The 18,129-nt window shown below is 38.7% G+C and overlaps 1 protein-coding gene across 1 annotated transcript; it reads right to left on the reverse strand.

Annotated features, from left to right (window-relative positions):
• Positions 1-220: 220 nt before the first annotated feature.
• Positions 221-17,492, reverse strand: tonsl (tonsoku-like, DNA repair protein). The gene is made up of 29 exons (XM_077539821.1): positions 17,382-17,492; positions 17,182-17,291; positions 16,963-17,058; positions 16,532-16,674; positions 16,260-16,440; positions 16,036-16,165; positions 15,705-15,876; positions 15,502-15,616; positions 13,820-13,971; positions 13,559-13,711; positions 13,353-13,478; positions 11,592-11,790; positions 11,461-11,516; positions 11,293-11,382; positions 10,381-10,453; positions 10,130-10,293; positions 8,611-8,734; positions 8,289-8,527; positions 7,741-8,212; positions 7,469-7,671; positions 6,794-6,900; positions 6,171-6,327; positions 6,027-6,105; positions 4,160-4,467; positions 2,354-2,525; positions 2,103-2,278; positions 1,892-1,965; positions 704-837; positions 221-608 (listed from the first exon to the last, which is right to left on the reverse strand). The coding sequence occupies exons 2-29, from the start codon at positions 17,204-17,206 to the stop codon at positions 409-411; spliced, it is 4,320 nt and encodes a 1,439-aa protein (XP_077395947.1). The 5' UTR covers positions 17,207-17,291; positions 17,382-17,492; the 3' UTR covers positions 221-408.
• Between the last annotated feature and the right edge of the window lie 637 nt (positions 17,493-18,129).

The raw sequence follows: 18,129 nt of genomic DNA on the forward strand, positions 1-18,129 counted from the left end.
GAAGGATAGATGAAGCAGAGCGAGATCCAGACACCAGCCTCCACTGATTCAGCGAACAGTGGGAGGGAGAAGCAATTCCTTTCTAAACACATACAGAAGCTTTTTGTAGCAGTAAGTGAGCCTCTCCTATATAAAGACAGATTTAGAAAACAAAATGTAGTGCTATCAAACATCCTAAAATAAACAAATGATTCCCTTTATGATGACAAAACTTGAGTTTCTTTAATTGTTTTCATTTTTTGATACATACAACCTAATACAAACCTAAACATTTCTATATAAAAATACAACAACAGAAATAATTTAAAGGGCACGTAAGTATTCACACATAACTGTAAATGTGAAATAAAATGTCGCTGCAGATTTCAAGTGATTCAACCAAATATCTGCAAGCACTTTTCACTAACATCACGAGGAGGCCGCAGTCGAGAGGAAGCACGCTGCTTTCCGGTCTACGAAATCGCCGTGAGGCTGACGACTGGTCCAGCTCTGCTTTAAAGCCTCTCGGTCCAGCTTGTTGAGGCCCTGAGAGCAAAGACGCAAGTCTTGGACCAGCTCTGACAAAGTGTCCAGATCCTCGCTGGCCAAAGGCCCCAACAGCTGGCAACCTGAAGGTGATGCAATAAATGGAATTAAAATGTAAATACTTGACATCTTCTGATGGATTTTTTTCAAGTTTGGTAAAAATCATACAAGAATGTACCTTGAAGGTTTAGAAGAGTGAGCGGACGATGCGCTTCTCGGAGGGCGTCGAGGATGCTGTGGAATCCTACTGAGGTGATGGACGGGTTTCCTGACAGGTCCAGATTCATGAGGTTGGGACGTATAGGGAGACACCTAAAAATAGAATAACAACAAGATGATTTAGAGGGAAAAAATACAGGAGTGCATAATTTAGTGATTCTCACACGCTATCTTTAGACTGAAAGAAATGTTAGATTTTAAATGGGACATAAGGTATTTTTTAATTTATAAAAAATATTTTTTATTATGGCATATTTTTCTCTATTATCATTATAATTATTAATATTACATTTCAATTACTTTATTTTTCATATTTTATTTTAGATTTTTAAAATTTATTTTATTATAATTATTATTTTTAACATCTTTAGTTATGTATAAAAATACAGTGAGTGCTACATTGATTTACAGATTACGTGATGAAAATAGTAAGTCAATTTACTTGTATATGAAAACAATTTTCTCCATTGAAATAAACTCAAATTCCATGAATCCATTCCAGCCCCCCAAAAACATAATTGTTTTATTTCATTATTTAAACTAAATACTACATAATAAAAGTGAATGGAAAGTAATAAAGTGACTTTATAAATTGTAATTACCATACCTGTTGCTAGTCTTTTTTTTTTTTTTTTTCCCTTGTATTTTTACCGAAGAATGTCATAGAACTTTTATAAAAAGACAATTGGGAGAAAAATTATGGGGCCCAAAAAATAAATAAATAAAAATGCATGTCTCCTTTAAGGCATTACTAGAAACAAAATAAATAAAAACATTTAAAAAAAAAAAGGACTTTAGTACCTCTATATCATTAAATATGACGACTGCCAGTGGCCCAAATTAGCTCAATATTATCACCATATTTTTATTTTTTTTAAGAAATATTGTAATATTTGAGTGGCCTGCGATTGATTGACAACTAGTCCAGTGTATAAACCACCATTTTGTGACCTGAGGTGAGGACAATGCTATATTAAAAACAAAAAAACAAAAAAAAACAAAAAATTTAAAATAAAATTAAAAAAAATGGACGGATATTTTTTAATAGGATAGCTAGTAACACAATTTATCCATCCATTTTCTATGCCATGTATCCTCATTAGGGTCGCCATTGAATCCCAAAAAGAAGCATGCGTTATCACCAAACCTGGCCAAGGTCGTTGCACTGCTGTCGGTTAAACCATTCGCTGCCAGATTGAGGTGGGTGAGTGAACAGTTGTCCTAAGAAGAGAAATTATTTTTTACTGGACATCAACACGTACATTAAAACATGTAGATCTTCCGTGAACAGTTTAAATAACAACACATTTATTGATCAATCCACCTCATTTTATGACTCACAAAGTGTATGTATGTACCTGCGACAGGAGGTTGGTCAGATGCTCCAGCGCCGGGTAATCAGTGGCGCCCCTGCGCACGGCCGCCAAGTCCAAATGTGTGAGCGTGTGCAGAGGCAGCGTCTTCAGCACGAGCTCAAATCCAGTGGAGCCCAGTGCATTGTGGGAAAGACACACCGACTTCAGGTGGCCCGTGCCTGGGGCGACAAACAATATAGTCGTTTCGTGTGGAGACAGGCTTGGATGAGTTGAAAAGGGACAAATGTCGCCACCTGCGAGGGCGCTGGCGAGCAGCAAGCGATGCTGCTGCAGGAAGCGAGACGTCAGGCCGCAGCTGCGCAGCGACAGCTCAGCCAGGAGCGGGCAGGAGGACAGGAGTGCCGACAGAGACTCTGATATGCCGTCACCCAGCGGGTTCAGGCTCAGGTTCAACTCCTTCAGACACTAGCGGGGAAAACGAACAAACAAACACATATGGAGTCAAAAGTTCCCAACATCGTACGTACATATAATCGTTGGCAAGTCATACGGAAAAAAACTTTCAATATGATTTACTCATGTTTTTCTTTGTTTCTTATGAATTAAAGTTCGCTAGCTGTTATTTCGAAAAATGGTCGTTAGGGCTGTCCGAAAAGTCTAAAAGTACATAAATTTAATTTGGCAATACTTTTGTAAACTAGCGCTACTTTGTTTGCAACCATGTTGTTAGTGGAAACTGCGTGTCAGTAAGTACCAATTAGGGCTGCACGATATTGGAAAAACATGCGATATGCTTGCTGAACATAGCGATATCGATATTATTGCGATATTTAACATCTACCTAAAGAAATTAAATTTCTAAAGAAAGAAAAACATTTTTCATGCGGCAAAATAAGCAACCTTAATGTAATCTTAGTTAATTAATTGTAATTATGTCTTAATAATTTTCAACTATCAGATGGCGATGCACATTTTAGTTAGCATCTGAATGGTCAAATTCATATAAAAAGCATAAAATTCCATATAAAACTTATTGCATGCCTTTGCGATATGCATATTGCAAGGGCCAATATCGCGATATTGATATTTTTCCGATATATTGTGCAGCCCTATTACCAATGTTATTATTATAGCAAAAATTAAAGAAATAAATAAAACTAAAATTGAAAAAACCTTTCTCTTAACGAAATACAATAAAAACAAAAACGCGGGAAAAATAAATAAATAAAAAGAGAAAAACTAATCGAAACTACCACCTATATTTATAACTAATTAGGGATGTTTGATCACACTTTTTACAGGCCGATACCAGTAAAAGTACTCAATTACTGATACTAAGCACCGATACCGCTTGTGCTTTTGATACATAAAATTTGTGAATTTCCAAAAAAAAAAAAGATTACATTTTTTCCTAAAAATTGCACGTTTGTTTTTCTATTTCTCTACACATACTTACAGAAATTGCATATGAATGTGCATCTGTCAGACATGTAGCACTGATATCTGCACCTGGTATTAGTAGTCGCTTATCCCTAACACTAACAATAAATATTGCGAAAATGTACTTCGTTTTTGTCATTGTCAAATCATACATGAGCTTTCGGGTTTCATTTTAAATGTATTTATTTTGGTATCCTGTACATCCATAAGAAGGAAGGTCTTTATTACGCAATACTAAATGTCACTTTTTATTTATTTATTTATTTAATATATTTTTTTTATCTTACAACTGACAAATACTCCGTATTTTTGAAAAAAAAAAAAAAAAAAAAAAAAAAACTACAACTAATACTAAAACTAAGCCTTTCCGAAAAAATACAAACCAACAAATCTGTGTTAAAAACTAATTAAAACTAAAGGAAATTTAAAATTAAAAGTTAAAACGACATATATACTAACTATCACTAACTATCATAACCTTGGTCAGGATACATGTTAAACTATGTAGTGATCCAAAAAAAAAATTAAAAAAAGTCCCAACAAACTCAATTTAAGTGATTTAGAAGAATAACTGCAAACACAGATACTGACTACATTAGTAGCCGATAACCAATATTCATTTTCACTAAAAGGGAAAATATTACAAAAATGCGACTTACTGGAAACACCGGATGTCTATGCCCCTCTAAACTTTTAGCCGCCTTCTCAAGCCCCTCCCCTGTGACCTGATTGGCCGAAATGTCCAGCACGCAGAGTCGAGGCATGGTGGCGGCGGCGGCGACCAGCTCGGCGAGGAGGCCGTCGTCGAGGCGGTTGCCCGACATGCGCAGCTCGGTGAGGCTGGTCTGCAGTTTGAGGGCGCGGAGGAGGGCGGCGAGGGACGGCGCGGCCAAGCCGAGCCCGCACACCAGCACCGAGGAGCTCCCGTCCTGCACCTCGCACAGCCGGCTGACGCGCCTGTTTTCCTCTGCGGGGACACACACAGTATTTGAAAGTATTTTTTCAGCCACAATTTAAAAATTAAATAGCTTCCTGTGACATGCTATATTGACCCAACTAGTTGTATAGAAGGAATTAAAAAGTTAATTTTCCATAATATGTGCCTTTTTAAAGTGGAAGTCAAACTTAAAGGGATACTTGACTCATTGAACAATTTTTAGCAGTGAAAAGTAAATATTTTGTCCAGAATGAATTTGTAACTTCATTATTTTTCATGTACAATTTATACCTTTAAAAAGTATTTTTTCTACCTGCTGTCGACTGATGATGACATCACCTGTGCTGAAGAAGTAGGTAATGGCCAATCATTGCTCACCTGTTTTCTGGGTTTGGTCAGTAAACTAAGCCATGATTCGTCGTTAGCTCCTGCCTCAGCACAGGTGATATCATCAGTCGACAGCAAGTAGAAAAAATACTATTTCAAGGTACTACTAATTGTACATGAAAAATAATGATGTAACCACATTAATTATAGACAAAATATTAACTTTTTACTGCTGAAAATGGCTCAGTGAGTCAAGTATCACTTTAAACATTTCTCGACAATATTTTATATGTGACCTCACTAGTCTAAACATGACATTCTGATTAAAGTGACATTTTGTGGAATATGAATTATGCAGCATAATCCAGCCATTTTTATGCATTTCAGGGGGCGGCCATTTTGACACTTGTCGAATGAAGATGACATCACAGTTGCTCAGGTCGCAGGCAACAACCAATCACAGATCACATGTTTTCTGAAGCTGAGCTGTGATTGGTTGTTACCTGAGGAACATTGATGTCATCTTCAGTCGACGGAATGTGGCAAAATGGCCGCCCCTGAGATGGATGAAAACGGATGGATTTTGCGCTGCTTAACTCATATACCACTAACGCAACGTTAACCAGAATACCAGATTTTTTAAAATTTATTTTATTTATTTATTTATTTATTTAGTTAGTTAGTTTTTTTTTGGCGACTTCCCCTTTCAGCCACTGAGTGAATTAACTCATTCACTCCCAGCCATTTTCACTGAAGCAATCAACCCATTTCGCTCCCGCCTATTTTACTGGATTTTGACTGATTTTGCAAGGCCCACAGAATATTGTGTTCTATTATTGCTATAAAAACGGGGAACCTACCAAAAGAAAGATTCGAGTCTCTTCTTTCATCAGGAAAAAAAGTATATTTGTATCTGTTTCAATTTTGCAGCAATTAGCATTAGAATATAGCTACACTTAATCATTATTCACAAACCTGTTGAAAACACTGGCAAAAAGAGCTTGTTGCAACATGGCCCTGGAGGATCTCTTATACTCTGCTGGCTGTTTTTTTAATAACTACTATTGCTTTAAGCCACTTAAGCCACATAAAAGCCTTTTGTATGCTCGTGCATTAAAAAAACAAAAACAAAAACAAAAAACAAAACATAAAAACGTGTAAATACGTTTTTGGGAGTGAAGTTCAAATTATTAAAAAACGTGTTTACACGTTTTTGGGTTCGAATGAGTTAAGATATTTGCATGCGCGTGTTCGTTTCTCACCAACTACCAGGCTGCTGCACGCCTTCTTGTAGCGCTCCTGCAGAGGGGGGAGGTCCCAAGACGACACCTCAGCCAACACCTGCGACATCAGCCTTGGTCAGTCAACATGTTGTTAGGACAAAAAGACGTTAATGCGGTTCACACCTCCTCATTGGTGTGCAGGACGGCCAACAGAAGGTCGTGCGGCGACAGCAGAGCGCCCTCTTTCTGCAGCGACAGGCGAGGCAGCAAGCCACACTTCTGGTAGTAACGCTGCGCCGCCTGCTCGCAGAGCCACGAGACCGTGCAAGATTCCGCCTCGCTGCCAATACATTTTTTTTCCAGGTTTATTTTAATACTTAGAGTACACTAGTCCAAACATTAATCGTTTATTTGCTAATTCAACTTGGGTGGTACAATTACTTTCTCCATTACAGTATTCCATGCATCTATTTTAAACCTTTACCTGCTTTAATCAACTGAGAAAAATACAATTTTATTATTCAGTGCATTAATGCTCACTCATTGCCAACTTCATAGTATCATGCTTAAAAGTTGAACCTGTATTAATTTGCATTAAATTCATTTTTGAACAGAGGCTAAAACTAAAGGAGTTTTAATTGCCACTTTTATTTGAATCATAAAATTCAGTAAAATAAAACTAAAAAAAAATACAATACAAATAAAATACATACTGTATATAATTTTCTTTAAAAAATTATCTGTCACTGGTTTAATAGAAATTTTATCGATCAAAAGTATGACTGGGTTTAGCTGTGTTATCAAACCTTTGCGGAACTGGAATGAGGAAGATGTCGTCCTGAACTCTGACCCTCATTCTTATTGGTGGAGGCAGTGATAAATGATTGGAGGTGAACGGCCTCTGAGCAGGAGGCTGAAAAGACACAAAATTGAATTTCAATTTAAAATCCTTAATAAAAATGTCTTATTAGGTTAGTTTTGTACTATCTAATGGAACGTGTGTAATTGAATAATAATGTATTCATTAATTGGCTTTCATAGAATCATTGGTTAATATTTTAGTTTCCATACCTGGATGTTGATGTAAGTGAATGTTTTTTTTTTTAATCATCTTTCATGAAATATTGCTACATAGGATGGATGTTTGTTCCAACTAAAACCGAAGGAAAACCACATATCATTTTCCATTTAAGGCCTTTAAGTTGCGTTGCATAACTGAGATTAATTACGTCATCCAATAATATTTGACAGTAAACAAATGTGTGAGCTTTGGACTACATTTATGCAAAGTGTATTAGCTACCAGTTGTGCCGATGTAAAACAAGTACACAGAAAAAGTAATTGCCAACACCAAGTATAAAAAAAAAAAAAAAATCACCAGTTGTGCAACCCATTTTTATATTATCAATTTTAAAGGCAAATAAAGAGCATTTATCTCAGTATGTTGCCTACAATATAACAATGCATTGTTGTTCTCTGACCTGCATGTGTCCTGGATGAGGTGACGGAGGCGTCGCTGGTCTCATGTCATCATCTGTCAGGGTGGGACTGTGTGACCTGTTAACTTCTCGTCTGCCCAAACGGACCATGCCAGGCATCTGAGTCATTTTCACTTGATGAGGCTTCACTGAGCTGTTCCTTTTCACAGACGGCCCCCTGGTGTTGGATGGCGGAAGTGCAGAACCTGAAAGCATACAAATATTAGCGAAACTATGGACACAATGACAAGATTAAATCTTTGCTTATTTCTCACTCCTGTAGGACATTTGAAGGTTTGGCGCTCTCGCAATTGAAGATACAGTTTGGTCCTCTCTTTCGCCGTTCTGCTCAACTCGAAACCTCTTCTTTTTAGGCCGACTTTCCCCCAAATCGTCCTCCAGCCAGTCGTCAACCAGATATTCCTCCTCGGGAATCAGAGCTGGTTTGCTGCTGGATGAGAGGCCAGCCATGTTGGGGAAGTGAGGTTGTGCTGAGCGGCCCTGCAGGAGGGTTTTGGCGCTGCCCAACCCTCGGATGGCGGTTTGGTACTCGTCCTGCGCGAAGACGAACGGAGCAGGAGGATCCTGTCCACTTTCCGTGTCTCGGTTGGTAACTGAACCCGCCTCTTTGTTTGGAGTTGGATCTTTTTGACACTGAGCTGCTAGGAATGAGGGTCTTTGGCGGACCGGGTGCAGGGGACTAACCGGGCTGTCGGAGTCACTGTCGTCAGAAGAGCTGGTCTTTGTCTGAAAACAAAACAAATGTTTATTTACTTTGTCATGCACAAAGCAAAAAATGGCTTTCGACAACAAAATGGCGAACCCCATAAAGAAGAGAGGCGTCCGTCCCTCTGGCTCGGAGTCGCTTAGAGGAACTGCCGAGCTGCCGCTTCTTGGGGCGAGGACAAGCGTTCACCTCTGACCGATCGCGGCTCGTTGGCCAGTCTTGGCTGGAGACACAGCGCCCTCCAGAGGGCGAAAGTGGTTCAGAGTTTTCGGCATCGAACAGCTGGCTGTCCTGCAGGGCGTCAAAAGGTTTGGGAGGGGGAGCAGCGAGGGGCACTGCGGAAGGCAGGGAAATTGAGATCTGATTTGAGAGAATGTTTTGGGTGCCGACTGACTGAATAATAAAAATAAAAAATGACCTCCTCCTGCAAGGGCTTTCTTCAGCAGTCGCTCCGTAGCTGCACACTCTTGTTTGGTCTCTTGGTCCAGCTCCTTTTTGTGCCTCCTCAGCCAATGATGGAGTTCTTCCAATGCAGTATCACCCTGACCAAATTGATTGGGATTGAAAGACATTGATGATAAATAGATAAATAAATAAATAAATAAATAAACATTTTCAAGATTTGGCTTTTTACTCAACTCAAGCTTCACACCATCATTAAAGTGCTATGTTTTATTATTAACACAGTGAAGACTTTAACAACACTCATGAACAGGAATGTTTGATACCACCTTTACCTGGTATCTGTACTCGTCCATCCGTACTTAAAAAATATTACTTTAATTGCCAGGACAGTTAATAATGGTTTTATATGGGTGACAATGATTATTATTCCTTATAGAAAAAAGATCTAGCACATCTAACATCCACCAACATGGCAGCCTAGAGTATTATCCGATATCAGCAGGAATGATACATGCTTTTATTTTTTTAGTATGAGATGTTAGAAGAGACTTGGTCAAGTGATACTAGGGCTGCTCGATTATGGGAAAAAAATATATATATATATTTTGGCAATAATTGAAAGCACAATTATTCAAATGATTATTTGTTTTTTTTTTAGTACAAAACAAGAAAATGTTTAAGCATTCAAAAATATTAAGACCAATTAAACAAAATCGAAACACTATAATTATGCAAGTTCCTTTCCTTGTGGACCAAAAAAGATTTAATAATAATAATAATAATAATAATAATAATAAGTATTTATTTATGTTGGATGGCAGCTTGTGCACTGTGCAGTAGGTCGATCATTTATTTTTTTGGTATAAAACAAGAAAATATTTAAACGTTAAAAAGAATAAAATAAAATAGAATATAAAATAAAAAAATATTAAGCCCAAAAAATTATTTGATACACAATAATTATGCAAGTTCTTTTTGGGTGAAACAAAATTTATTAAATTAGTTATTTTAAATTTTTAAAAAGGTGCAAATATATAAATTTAAACAATTCAAAAATGTATATTGATAATCTTTTTTTTTTTTTTTTTTGATTATGCTGATTTTATAATGGTAGATTGTAAAACTTTTATTATAAAAATTTTAATTGAATTTATATTAATTGCACAGCCCTAAATGATACTATTCAAATACAGAATAGTCAGCAACGGTAGGAAAAGAAAATATGACCCATTTATTTCTAAAATTTGTGTGGTTACTTACATTCAACCTAAAATATGAGAATATATTACACTTGAACAATATAAATACAAAATAAATTAAAAGACCCTGAGAAATAACCCTAATGAAGTCAACAAAAACATATAATATTCTAATATTGGATATTATGGATGTAGACTATCAATAGGATGATTATCAGTATCACAATATTGTGGGGAGACTGGTGACATAAATAAAGTCAGACAAACAATGACACAAATTACCACACGAGAACACACTCAAGCACTAATACATACACAAACACACGCGCATACCTTAGCATCGCGTTGGTTGACGGAGGCCCCTCGTTCCACCAAGAGTCTGGCCACCGGGAAGTTTCCGCAGGACAGGGCGTCATGGAGGGGAGTCACGCCTTTACACAAGTCGCCACCGGGGTCGTTTATGTTGGCGCCTCTGTCCAGCAGCATGGCCACAATGTCTGGATGAAAATGAAGGACTGGGTGAGGCGGAATTCTTTCAAAGAAACATATGCAGTGCAGCAGTTGAATGAGCGTAAATCGGTTACCGTAGTGACCGTAGTTGCTGGCCTCGTGCAGGGGAGTCCAGCCACAGTAGTCTTTGGGATTCACTGGGTGGCCCTGACAGCAGAAGCATATACGATTTTGGATTAGTGACCACCAATATAGCAAAGTTCAAAAAAATAAATAAATAAAAACAAATAAATAAAATAATAATAATAATATTAATAATATCAATAATAATAATAATAATAAAAACATACTCCAATGCCACAAATACACATGCACCCCCAAATATATTTAAAAAAATATTTATGATATGTAATTTGTGATTTGTAATATGTGTTTATGGAAAACTGTGCAATAAACTAATTGGGCCAATATGGGAAAGAGAGACTTTATTTTTCCCACCGACAAGTAAAAATATTTGATTTTATAATTACTATATCAAATGTATTTTGAACTCATTTGGCCAAATTATAAGGAAATTAAAAAAAAAAAATATATATATATATATATATATTTTTTTTAATACTTAATTTTTATATCATCAACTTGAGGAAAAATATATTACAGTACATATAAAGACTGTACAGGGAAACTACTTTTTTCTTTTCTACTGTAACTAAGAATGCTATTGACTGCATTACTGGAAATTAGATGTTTTATATGCTTTTTTTTGTATAATTTACTCGAATATCACCCAACTGGGTCGCTTTTATTTATTATTTTTGCATAATTTATTTAAATATAACCCAAAGGGGTCGCTTTTATTTATTTGTTTCTAAATATGCACCGTTCACTTGTCATCTTTTCAAAATAAACAAACTTTTTAAAGTTTTTTTCACCGTTCTTTGTACCGAAAATATACCGAACCAACGACTCCAAGAAACCGAACCGAATCGAAATGTGATTTTGTGCACGGTCACACCCCTAGCTTAAATCTATCTTGAACCCACCTGTTCTAACAGACACTGGACTTGCTTCAAGTTGCCTTCTATGCAAGCCCTGTGGAGGGCCGTCTCACCCTTTTCATTCCTTTTGTTCCACTGCAGAAAGAAGCAGCGCAGCAGAAAATTAACACTGAAGCTGCGAGAGAGAAATAATTGTTTCTCCCTCCTCCTTACCCGTCCGGCTTTCCTCCTCCCGGACACCATCTTGTCATATCCTTCCAGGTCGTCCTCTAGAAACAATACAAGGCATTGAGAGACCAACTTGAGAGCAGACGCATAGCGAGAAACAAACTCAACAGGCTAACCTGAGTCTGAGAGGACGACATCGCTATCATCCAGAGGTTCGCTATTGTCCATCTCTTCTTCCGCTTCCTCCTCTCCATCACTGCCATCTGGACTCCAGCCATTGGCGGCGCACAGCTGCAGCAGTTTAGCCTCAGTGTCGTTGGCATCTGACGAGCCCTTTCGTTTCTGGGTTGCCAACCATAGCTTCAAAACATTCTTCTGTAGGGGAGGAAAAATCCGAGCTGACCACTGCATATGCACACTCACTGACCACAACATTAGGTACACGTGCACAATGCGGGAGCTGTTTGAAAAGAAAAAATTTTGATTTGTTGATGCCCGTCAGAGAGGTATTAATTTACAAATATGTTTATAAAGCCCTTTTTACACTGCATTTAGCAGGATGCTGTTGTCAAACCCATTCAGTGTCTATGTGGTGAAGGAATGGAGCATTGCTGGGCGGCAAGCGAGATGGCAAGGCGCCTCGAATTTAGGGCTGACACTATTGGATCTTTTTAAAATTGGATATCCTATTAATAATTCCATCAAATAATAATCCCCCCAATATATATTGTTTTACCTCTCAGGCTCAACGCGAGTGGATATAACTACTAATTATTTATTATCTTCTGTACAGATGTATTTATTAAACATGAACAAAATTAGCCTGTGATAAATGATTAGCAATCGTGATTAGCATTAGTGTGCTAGCAATTACCATTTAACCATTTAGTTTACACATACTGTACATGATTATAGCTATATGAGTTGAAATGAGTGAGTATAACTACTAAATATTTATTAAATTCTGTGAATTTTGTTGGCCTTTAATAATGCTCACTATTAAATGCAGCCAAAATTGACCTATGCTAAACAGTTAGCAATCGTGACTAGCTTTAGCGCATTAGCGATTACATTTAAGGTAAACAAACATTACCATTTAGTTCACACATACATCATCATATCTAAATTATACGTAATAGTGAGCTCAATAACTTCCTCTATGTTACGTGCGTCGGGTGGACTCTTTTTTTCCCCAGCCCAACTTTATTGGAAAATGTTCTATTCAAGCGCAGCTGCAGCCGTGTCAGATAAGCGCCTCCAATTGGAGATGAGCTGTAACAATAAACTAACAATGTTCTCTGCTGCTTGTGTCCTCCTCCTTCTTGAAATGAGCAAAATCAAGGCTGTCTTTTGCAACAGCGTTACATCTTGTCAAGGTGTGTTCTAACCAGTGACAAAATCTCAGTTTTGACTTCCTGGTAGGCTCCAAGATCAGCACTTCCAAATATGGATACGGCGGCAACTGATGACTTTACACTCCTATGGATAATTTAGAGTATTCTGCTAACTTAACCTGCACGTTTTGTGAATGTGGGAGGAGGCCAGAACACCTGCAAAAATCAACATCCAAATTCCACGCAGGGGGTTTGAACCCAGAACCTGTCGACTGTAAGGCAGACATGCTAACCACTAAGGCTCTATTCCCCCTAGGTCACAGCTAAACTCAATCACCAAAATATCAGAAGCATCTATGGGTACAACGGGTGTTCAGAAATACAGGAAATGTTGCCAAAGAAAATCCGCAAAGGCGTATGATCGTGATGAAACAGCCGTCTGCTACCATGGCAACACAGATCCTAAACTGCAGTTAGCCTGAGGGTGGGTGAGATGTCTTTTCCTGTGACTGGACTCATTTTGGCTCTAAGGACCGATTGAGAGAGTGGAACGATGAGCAAAAAAGGAGTTAAGAACATTCTGAGATTCCGCGGCGTCCTCACCTGTAACCTGGCCCGCCCGCACATCTGCGCGCAGTCAAGTGCCGCACTGTAGCTGCTGTCTTGATCCTCGGGAGCGCCGCCGCTCTCCTCCTGGGCCGCCGCGATGTTCAGCCAAGTGCTACATTCCTGACGCACGCGCGCAGATCCGAGTTGACGTGCGAACGACACGTTTTGCCCCCCCCCCAATCAATCGCAAATCGGATTACCTCGCCCGGGCTGCCCTGCCGCAACTCCAGCTCCTGCTTGTAGTGCTGCACGGCCTCGCTGTGCCGCCGCAGGTCACTGAAGGTGGCGGCCAGAGACACGTGGATGACCGCCAGCTCGCGTGCGGGCTTCCCCAACGCCTCGGCTCCTGTAAGCTAATCCGGACGGATAAGCGTCATTAATTTAAATAGTGCATTCATAGATTACAGCTCAAATGTAATTAACTAAAACACGTATTTAAAAAAAAATATTTAAAAAATCACCTGAGCTTGATATGCATCCAGGGCTTTGTGGAAGCAGCCGACCTTGGCCGAGAGATCTCCGAGTTGTTCTGCCAGCCCAATGGCCTCATGGGAGTTCAGTTTTCTGGCCTGATACTCCCCCAATTCCTCTTCAAGCTTACAGCCCCGGTCGGCTGTGGAATTGTTTTGGGGAAAAAATCATTTGATAACAATAGATAGAAGGGTAAATACAGTTCAATAGATGAAAGAAAGAATTGTATTTGAGAGAGTGGAAATAGTACTTGATATTTTCAGTCAATTGAGGCAGTAAAGTGTTCAATGCTTGACTGTCACCTGTTGATTCAGTCTCATCTCTCTTGTGCTATGCTACACTATTAAATTAGGAGTCAAAATATGGATTCATCAATGCATCAATATTCCTCCCCCCAATTCAGAAATTCCTCTGAATCTATTCCCTTCCTGGCCAGATGGGGGCGCTTTGTGTGCAATTTATTTGTATTGTGTATTGTGTTGTATTGTGTGAGAACGGCTGCGCTTCGCCAAACAAAAACAAATTGGGATGGTGATGAAAGCAAACAGCAGCATGAAGCCAGCGCCGCTTTAAAATTTTGACATTTAGGATCATTTTGGAGTCCTGTGCAACTCCGCAACACACGAAACGGACTATGTACGGCCCTTTGAAAGCTTTGCTAAGCAGAATTAAAAGTAGCCTACTGAAGTAATATGACAAACTTGCACAAACACACCAACATGCAGTGTGCAACACTTGGCTAAACCTGTTAACTCAAAGTCGTCACACAACTCAACAAATCCCTTGCCAGAAAACTGTTGCCAAGCTCTGCCCACGCACAGAAAGTAACAGAATTTCCGGCCGTGTTCATGCGAAAGTACCTTTGACTGCACAGTGCTGTGGAAAACCAAGGATTTAAGAAAATTGTATTACAACACTAGTCTCCAAATGTGTACAACTAACTATGTGAATTCAGTTGTTTTGGAGTAGCTGAAGTTGGTAGAGAGTGGGACTTGCATGTGACGGTTGGACTCAACTTTAAAGGTAAGTTAAAGAACAACCAGAAAATACCTTGGTAATAAGTAAAAAAAAAAAATCTATTAGAATAAATAACAACAACAAAAATTCAATAAATTAAAATGAATACATAAAATGAATACCCGCTGTTCACGCCTTGGCCTCTTAGGGGCAGTGTGGTGCAGTGCATGCATGAAGATACACACGTCTTGTATAGATTAAACGAATAGATATTAATATTACTCGTTTTTCACAGATGAGGGAGACTATACGCCTATGTCATGAGTATTTGTTATATTACCTATATGTATGTGTTCATACAGTGTTTGTGTGTGAATATTTATTTGATGTCATATCTCCCCGTGACTTCTAGTGCCATTCTCACTTATCTTGTCGATAGTGTTTTCCATTGAAAGCTAGCAATAAGCTGGTGAAGCCTCTAAAACGGAGTAACAGTTTAACTATGCAATTTGTGTTATTATTTTTGTTGTGAGTTGAGTTTTACCTTCAAGAGGAAGTCACCATAAACATTTTCTTTACAATAAAATATTTTATGCAGCCTCAACAAATGGTCTACTCTTAGTCCTTTACATATCCCTACTTATAAAAAAAATTGGATTTACAGTAGCCTATTTAAAAAAAAAAAAAAAGTAAGTTTTTTTTTTTTTTTTTTTACCATATTTAAAGATTTTCGTCACCGCCTGCTTGTCCTGTTGCTGCTGGGAACCCAACAGCAGAGCTTTTTTAAGGGATCGTCTTGCGGCTACAAAATCACCCAAAGAAAGCTGGACCTGAATGTGCCAAAAAAAAAAAAAAAAAAAAATCTATCATTTGAACCCAGATTTTTTTCATAATCACTTTTCAAGAGCAAGTTGTCACCTTGCCGATCAAGTGGAAGCACTCGCTTTCGCCGAACTTGTCCTTCATCTTTCGGGCGCATTCTTTGGCCTGCTCCAAGAAGCGTAAGGAGTTGGAATGCTGACCGTTGCGGAAGAAGATATTGCCCAGGTGGTATTTGGCCCGATAGAGATCCTCCTGCAGCCCACGCTTCCTTTTGTAAGAGCAAAGGAGAAGAGACAAAGAGACCAAGGTCAGAGTTGAATGGACAGATGACTATCAGGCAACTCTGTGAAATTCAGCCTGCAATATAATATATTGGAACATTTGGTCCATAAGTCTAACAAAAATCCAACACCAGGAAAGCTCTTACTCTGCAATGAACACACTGCGTCGGATGAACTCGCTGCAGCGCTCGGGCTCTCCCAGGTGGTCACAAACCAAACCGAGATTAAGGAAAACTCCAGCCTTCATTTCATGAATCTCTCGCTCTGGTATAGTCTCTTAAAAAAGGCACACGAGGGTATACACAGATTATTAGAAGTCATTATTATACTCATACATAAAAAGGGGCAGAGAGCAGCAGCAGGTTGACACCTTGAAGATCATCTACAATGGTGAGGCTCTTCCTGAAAGCATCTTCCGCTTGTTTGAGACTTTCCCTCGATTGGTCTGATTCGAAGCAGAAGAGGTAAGTCCGACCTATTGTGGCGAGCGCCCGCTGCTCCTCAATGCGATTTCCGACAGAGCGAGCCAAGTCCAGGTGACAGCGCTGATGCTAGACAAAGACGCACACAACGCATTTATAGACGGTAAAGAGCTTCTGTTTGCAAATGAATATATACATGTAGGGAAGATTTTGAACTCACTTTGAGTGCAGTCTCAATGTTGCCCAGCTCTGCATAGCACTCTCCTATCTTACGATTTGCCACGGCTCGTTCAATTACGTCATTTAGCACCCGAGACAGCGTCAACGCCTGCTGGTGCTCCTCAATGGCAGCTGCATAGTCACCTGGATGAAAAAAACAAATCGACAAAAAAAACAAAAAACATAATGTATTATTTGCAAACATTTGTGCATGTGTGTCAGTGGGTGGGAAATGCAAAAAAATATACAGAGGGCACAAAAAATAATATACACGTTTTAAATATATTTTTCATTCAAAATAACTAATTGAGCAATTAATAAAGTGAATACAAATATGTATTAAGAAAAAAAAAAAGTAGAGACAGGACTTTCAACCCGTCAATGTCTCTTGTAAGTAAACGGTAGGAATAGAGCAGAAATCGAGCAACTTACCGTTTCGTGATAGCAGCTCTCCAAGCTGATGGCAGATGTTGACTTCTTCTCTTATGTTGCTGCAGTTTTGAGCTTTGCTTTTCGCTTTTAGCAGCACTGCAAAACAACAATCAGCGCCAACGACAACATCAAGGACGTACTGTATCAATCACGGGCGTAAATAACCGCGACGAAGTGAGACCAGAGAGAAACCAGCAGTTCAATCAAGAGAATACTTACGCTTTTTCTCCCGTAAAAAGCTCATCGTGAAGTTGAAACCGATGCTAGCCAGTTGCTAACTTGCTAACAAATGACTGAGAGTGGTTTTGGTGGAGCGCGCTCAGGTGAATCTGTTGCGTCGGAAAATAATAAACACTGACAGTCTGACAGACACTTTTACGCGTATTTTTCATTAAAACACATCGTTACAGGGAACTTACGTGGTCGATTGTGAACTATTATTGATGATAAGAAACATTACTTTAGACGAGATTTGTGTTGCCTTTCTGTTAGGAACTTTACAAAGCCCCGCCAGCACGCTACCAACCAATCACAATCCTTTTCATTGTTTTCCCCAGAGCTTGACTGCCAGGTAAAACTTCTATAAACATACTCGTAAAAAGTGTGCAAACAATATTTTCACTACCTAATTAATTTTATCAAAGATGTGTGATTAGAAGTATTCAGTGTATTGACTTTACTAGAGGTTGAACCTAGTTGTAGACCATGCCTGTAAGTCAAAACCGAGAGTAATAACGCAAAAGCCTTGTTGCAAGATTTGATTGGCTATCTGGGAACACGTGACAATTTACGCTTCCCTATGGAAACAAGAAAACTATTATTTTTTTATTATCTGTTGTTTCATGACCCCCAGAAATACAAATACTGTACATGTATACATATAATTTATTTATGTATTTATTGTAGACCAGGTTCGAACGTCAAAACAAACTAATTCATGAGCGTATGTTATCCAGTGATAACCACGCCCACGTCAATTTTAATTAAGTGATGGACGTACTTACTGTTAATATTTTAAAACGAATAGTTTATTTATTTGAGTGAAAGTGCAGGGAAAATGCGTCTAAATAGTTGATTTATGTTGTCTACCAAAACGGTGAAGGGCAAAATTAGCGCCCTCTTTTGACCAGTTAAAGTACTCTCATCTGTCGTGCTGCTCAAGGGTCA

The sequence above is a fragment of the Festucalex cinctus genome, chromosome 12, assembly GCF_051991245.1.
Source record: "Festucalex cinctus isolate MCC-2025b chromosome 12, RoL_Fcin_1.0, whole genome shotgun sequence".
NCBI lineage: Eukaryota > Metazoa > Chordata > Actinopteri > Syngnathiformes > Syngnathidae > Festucalex > Festucalex cinctus.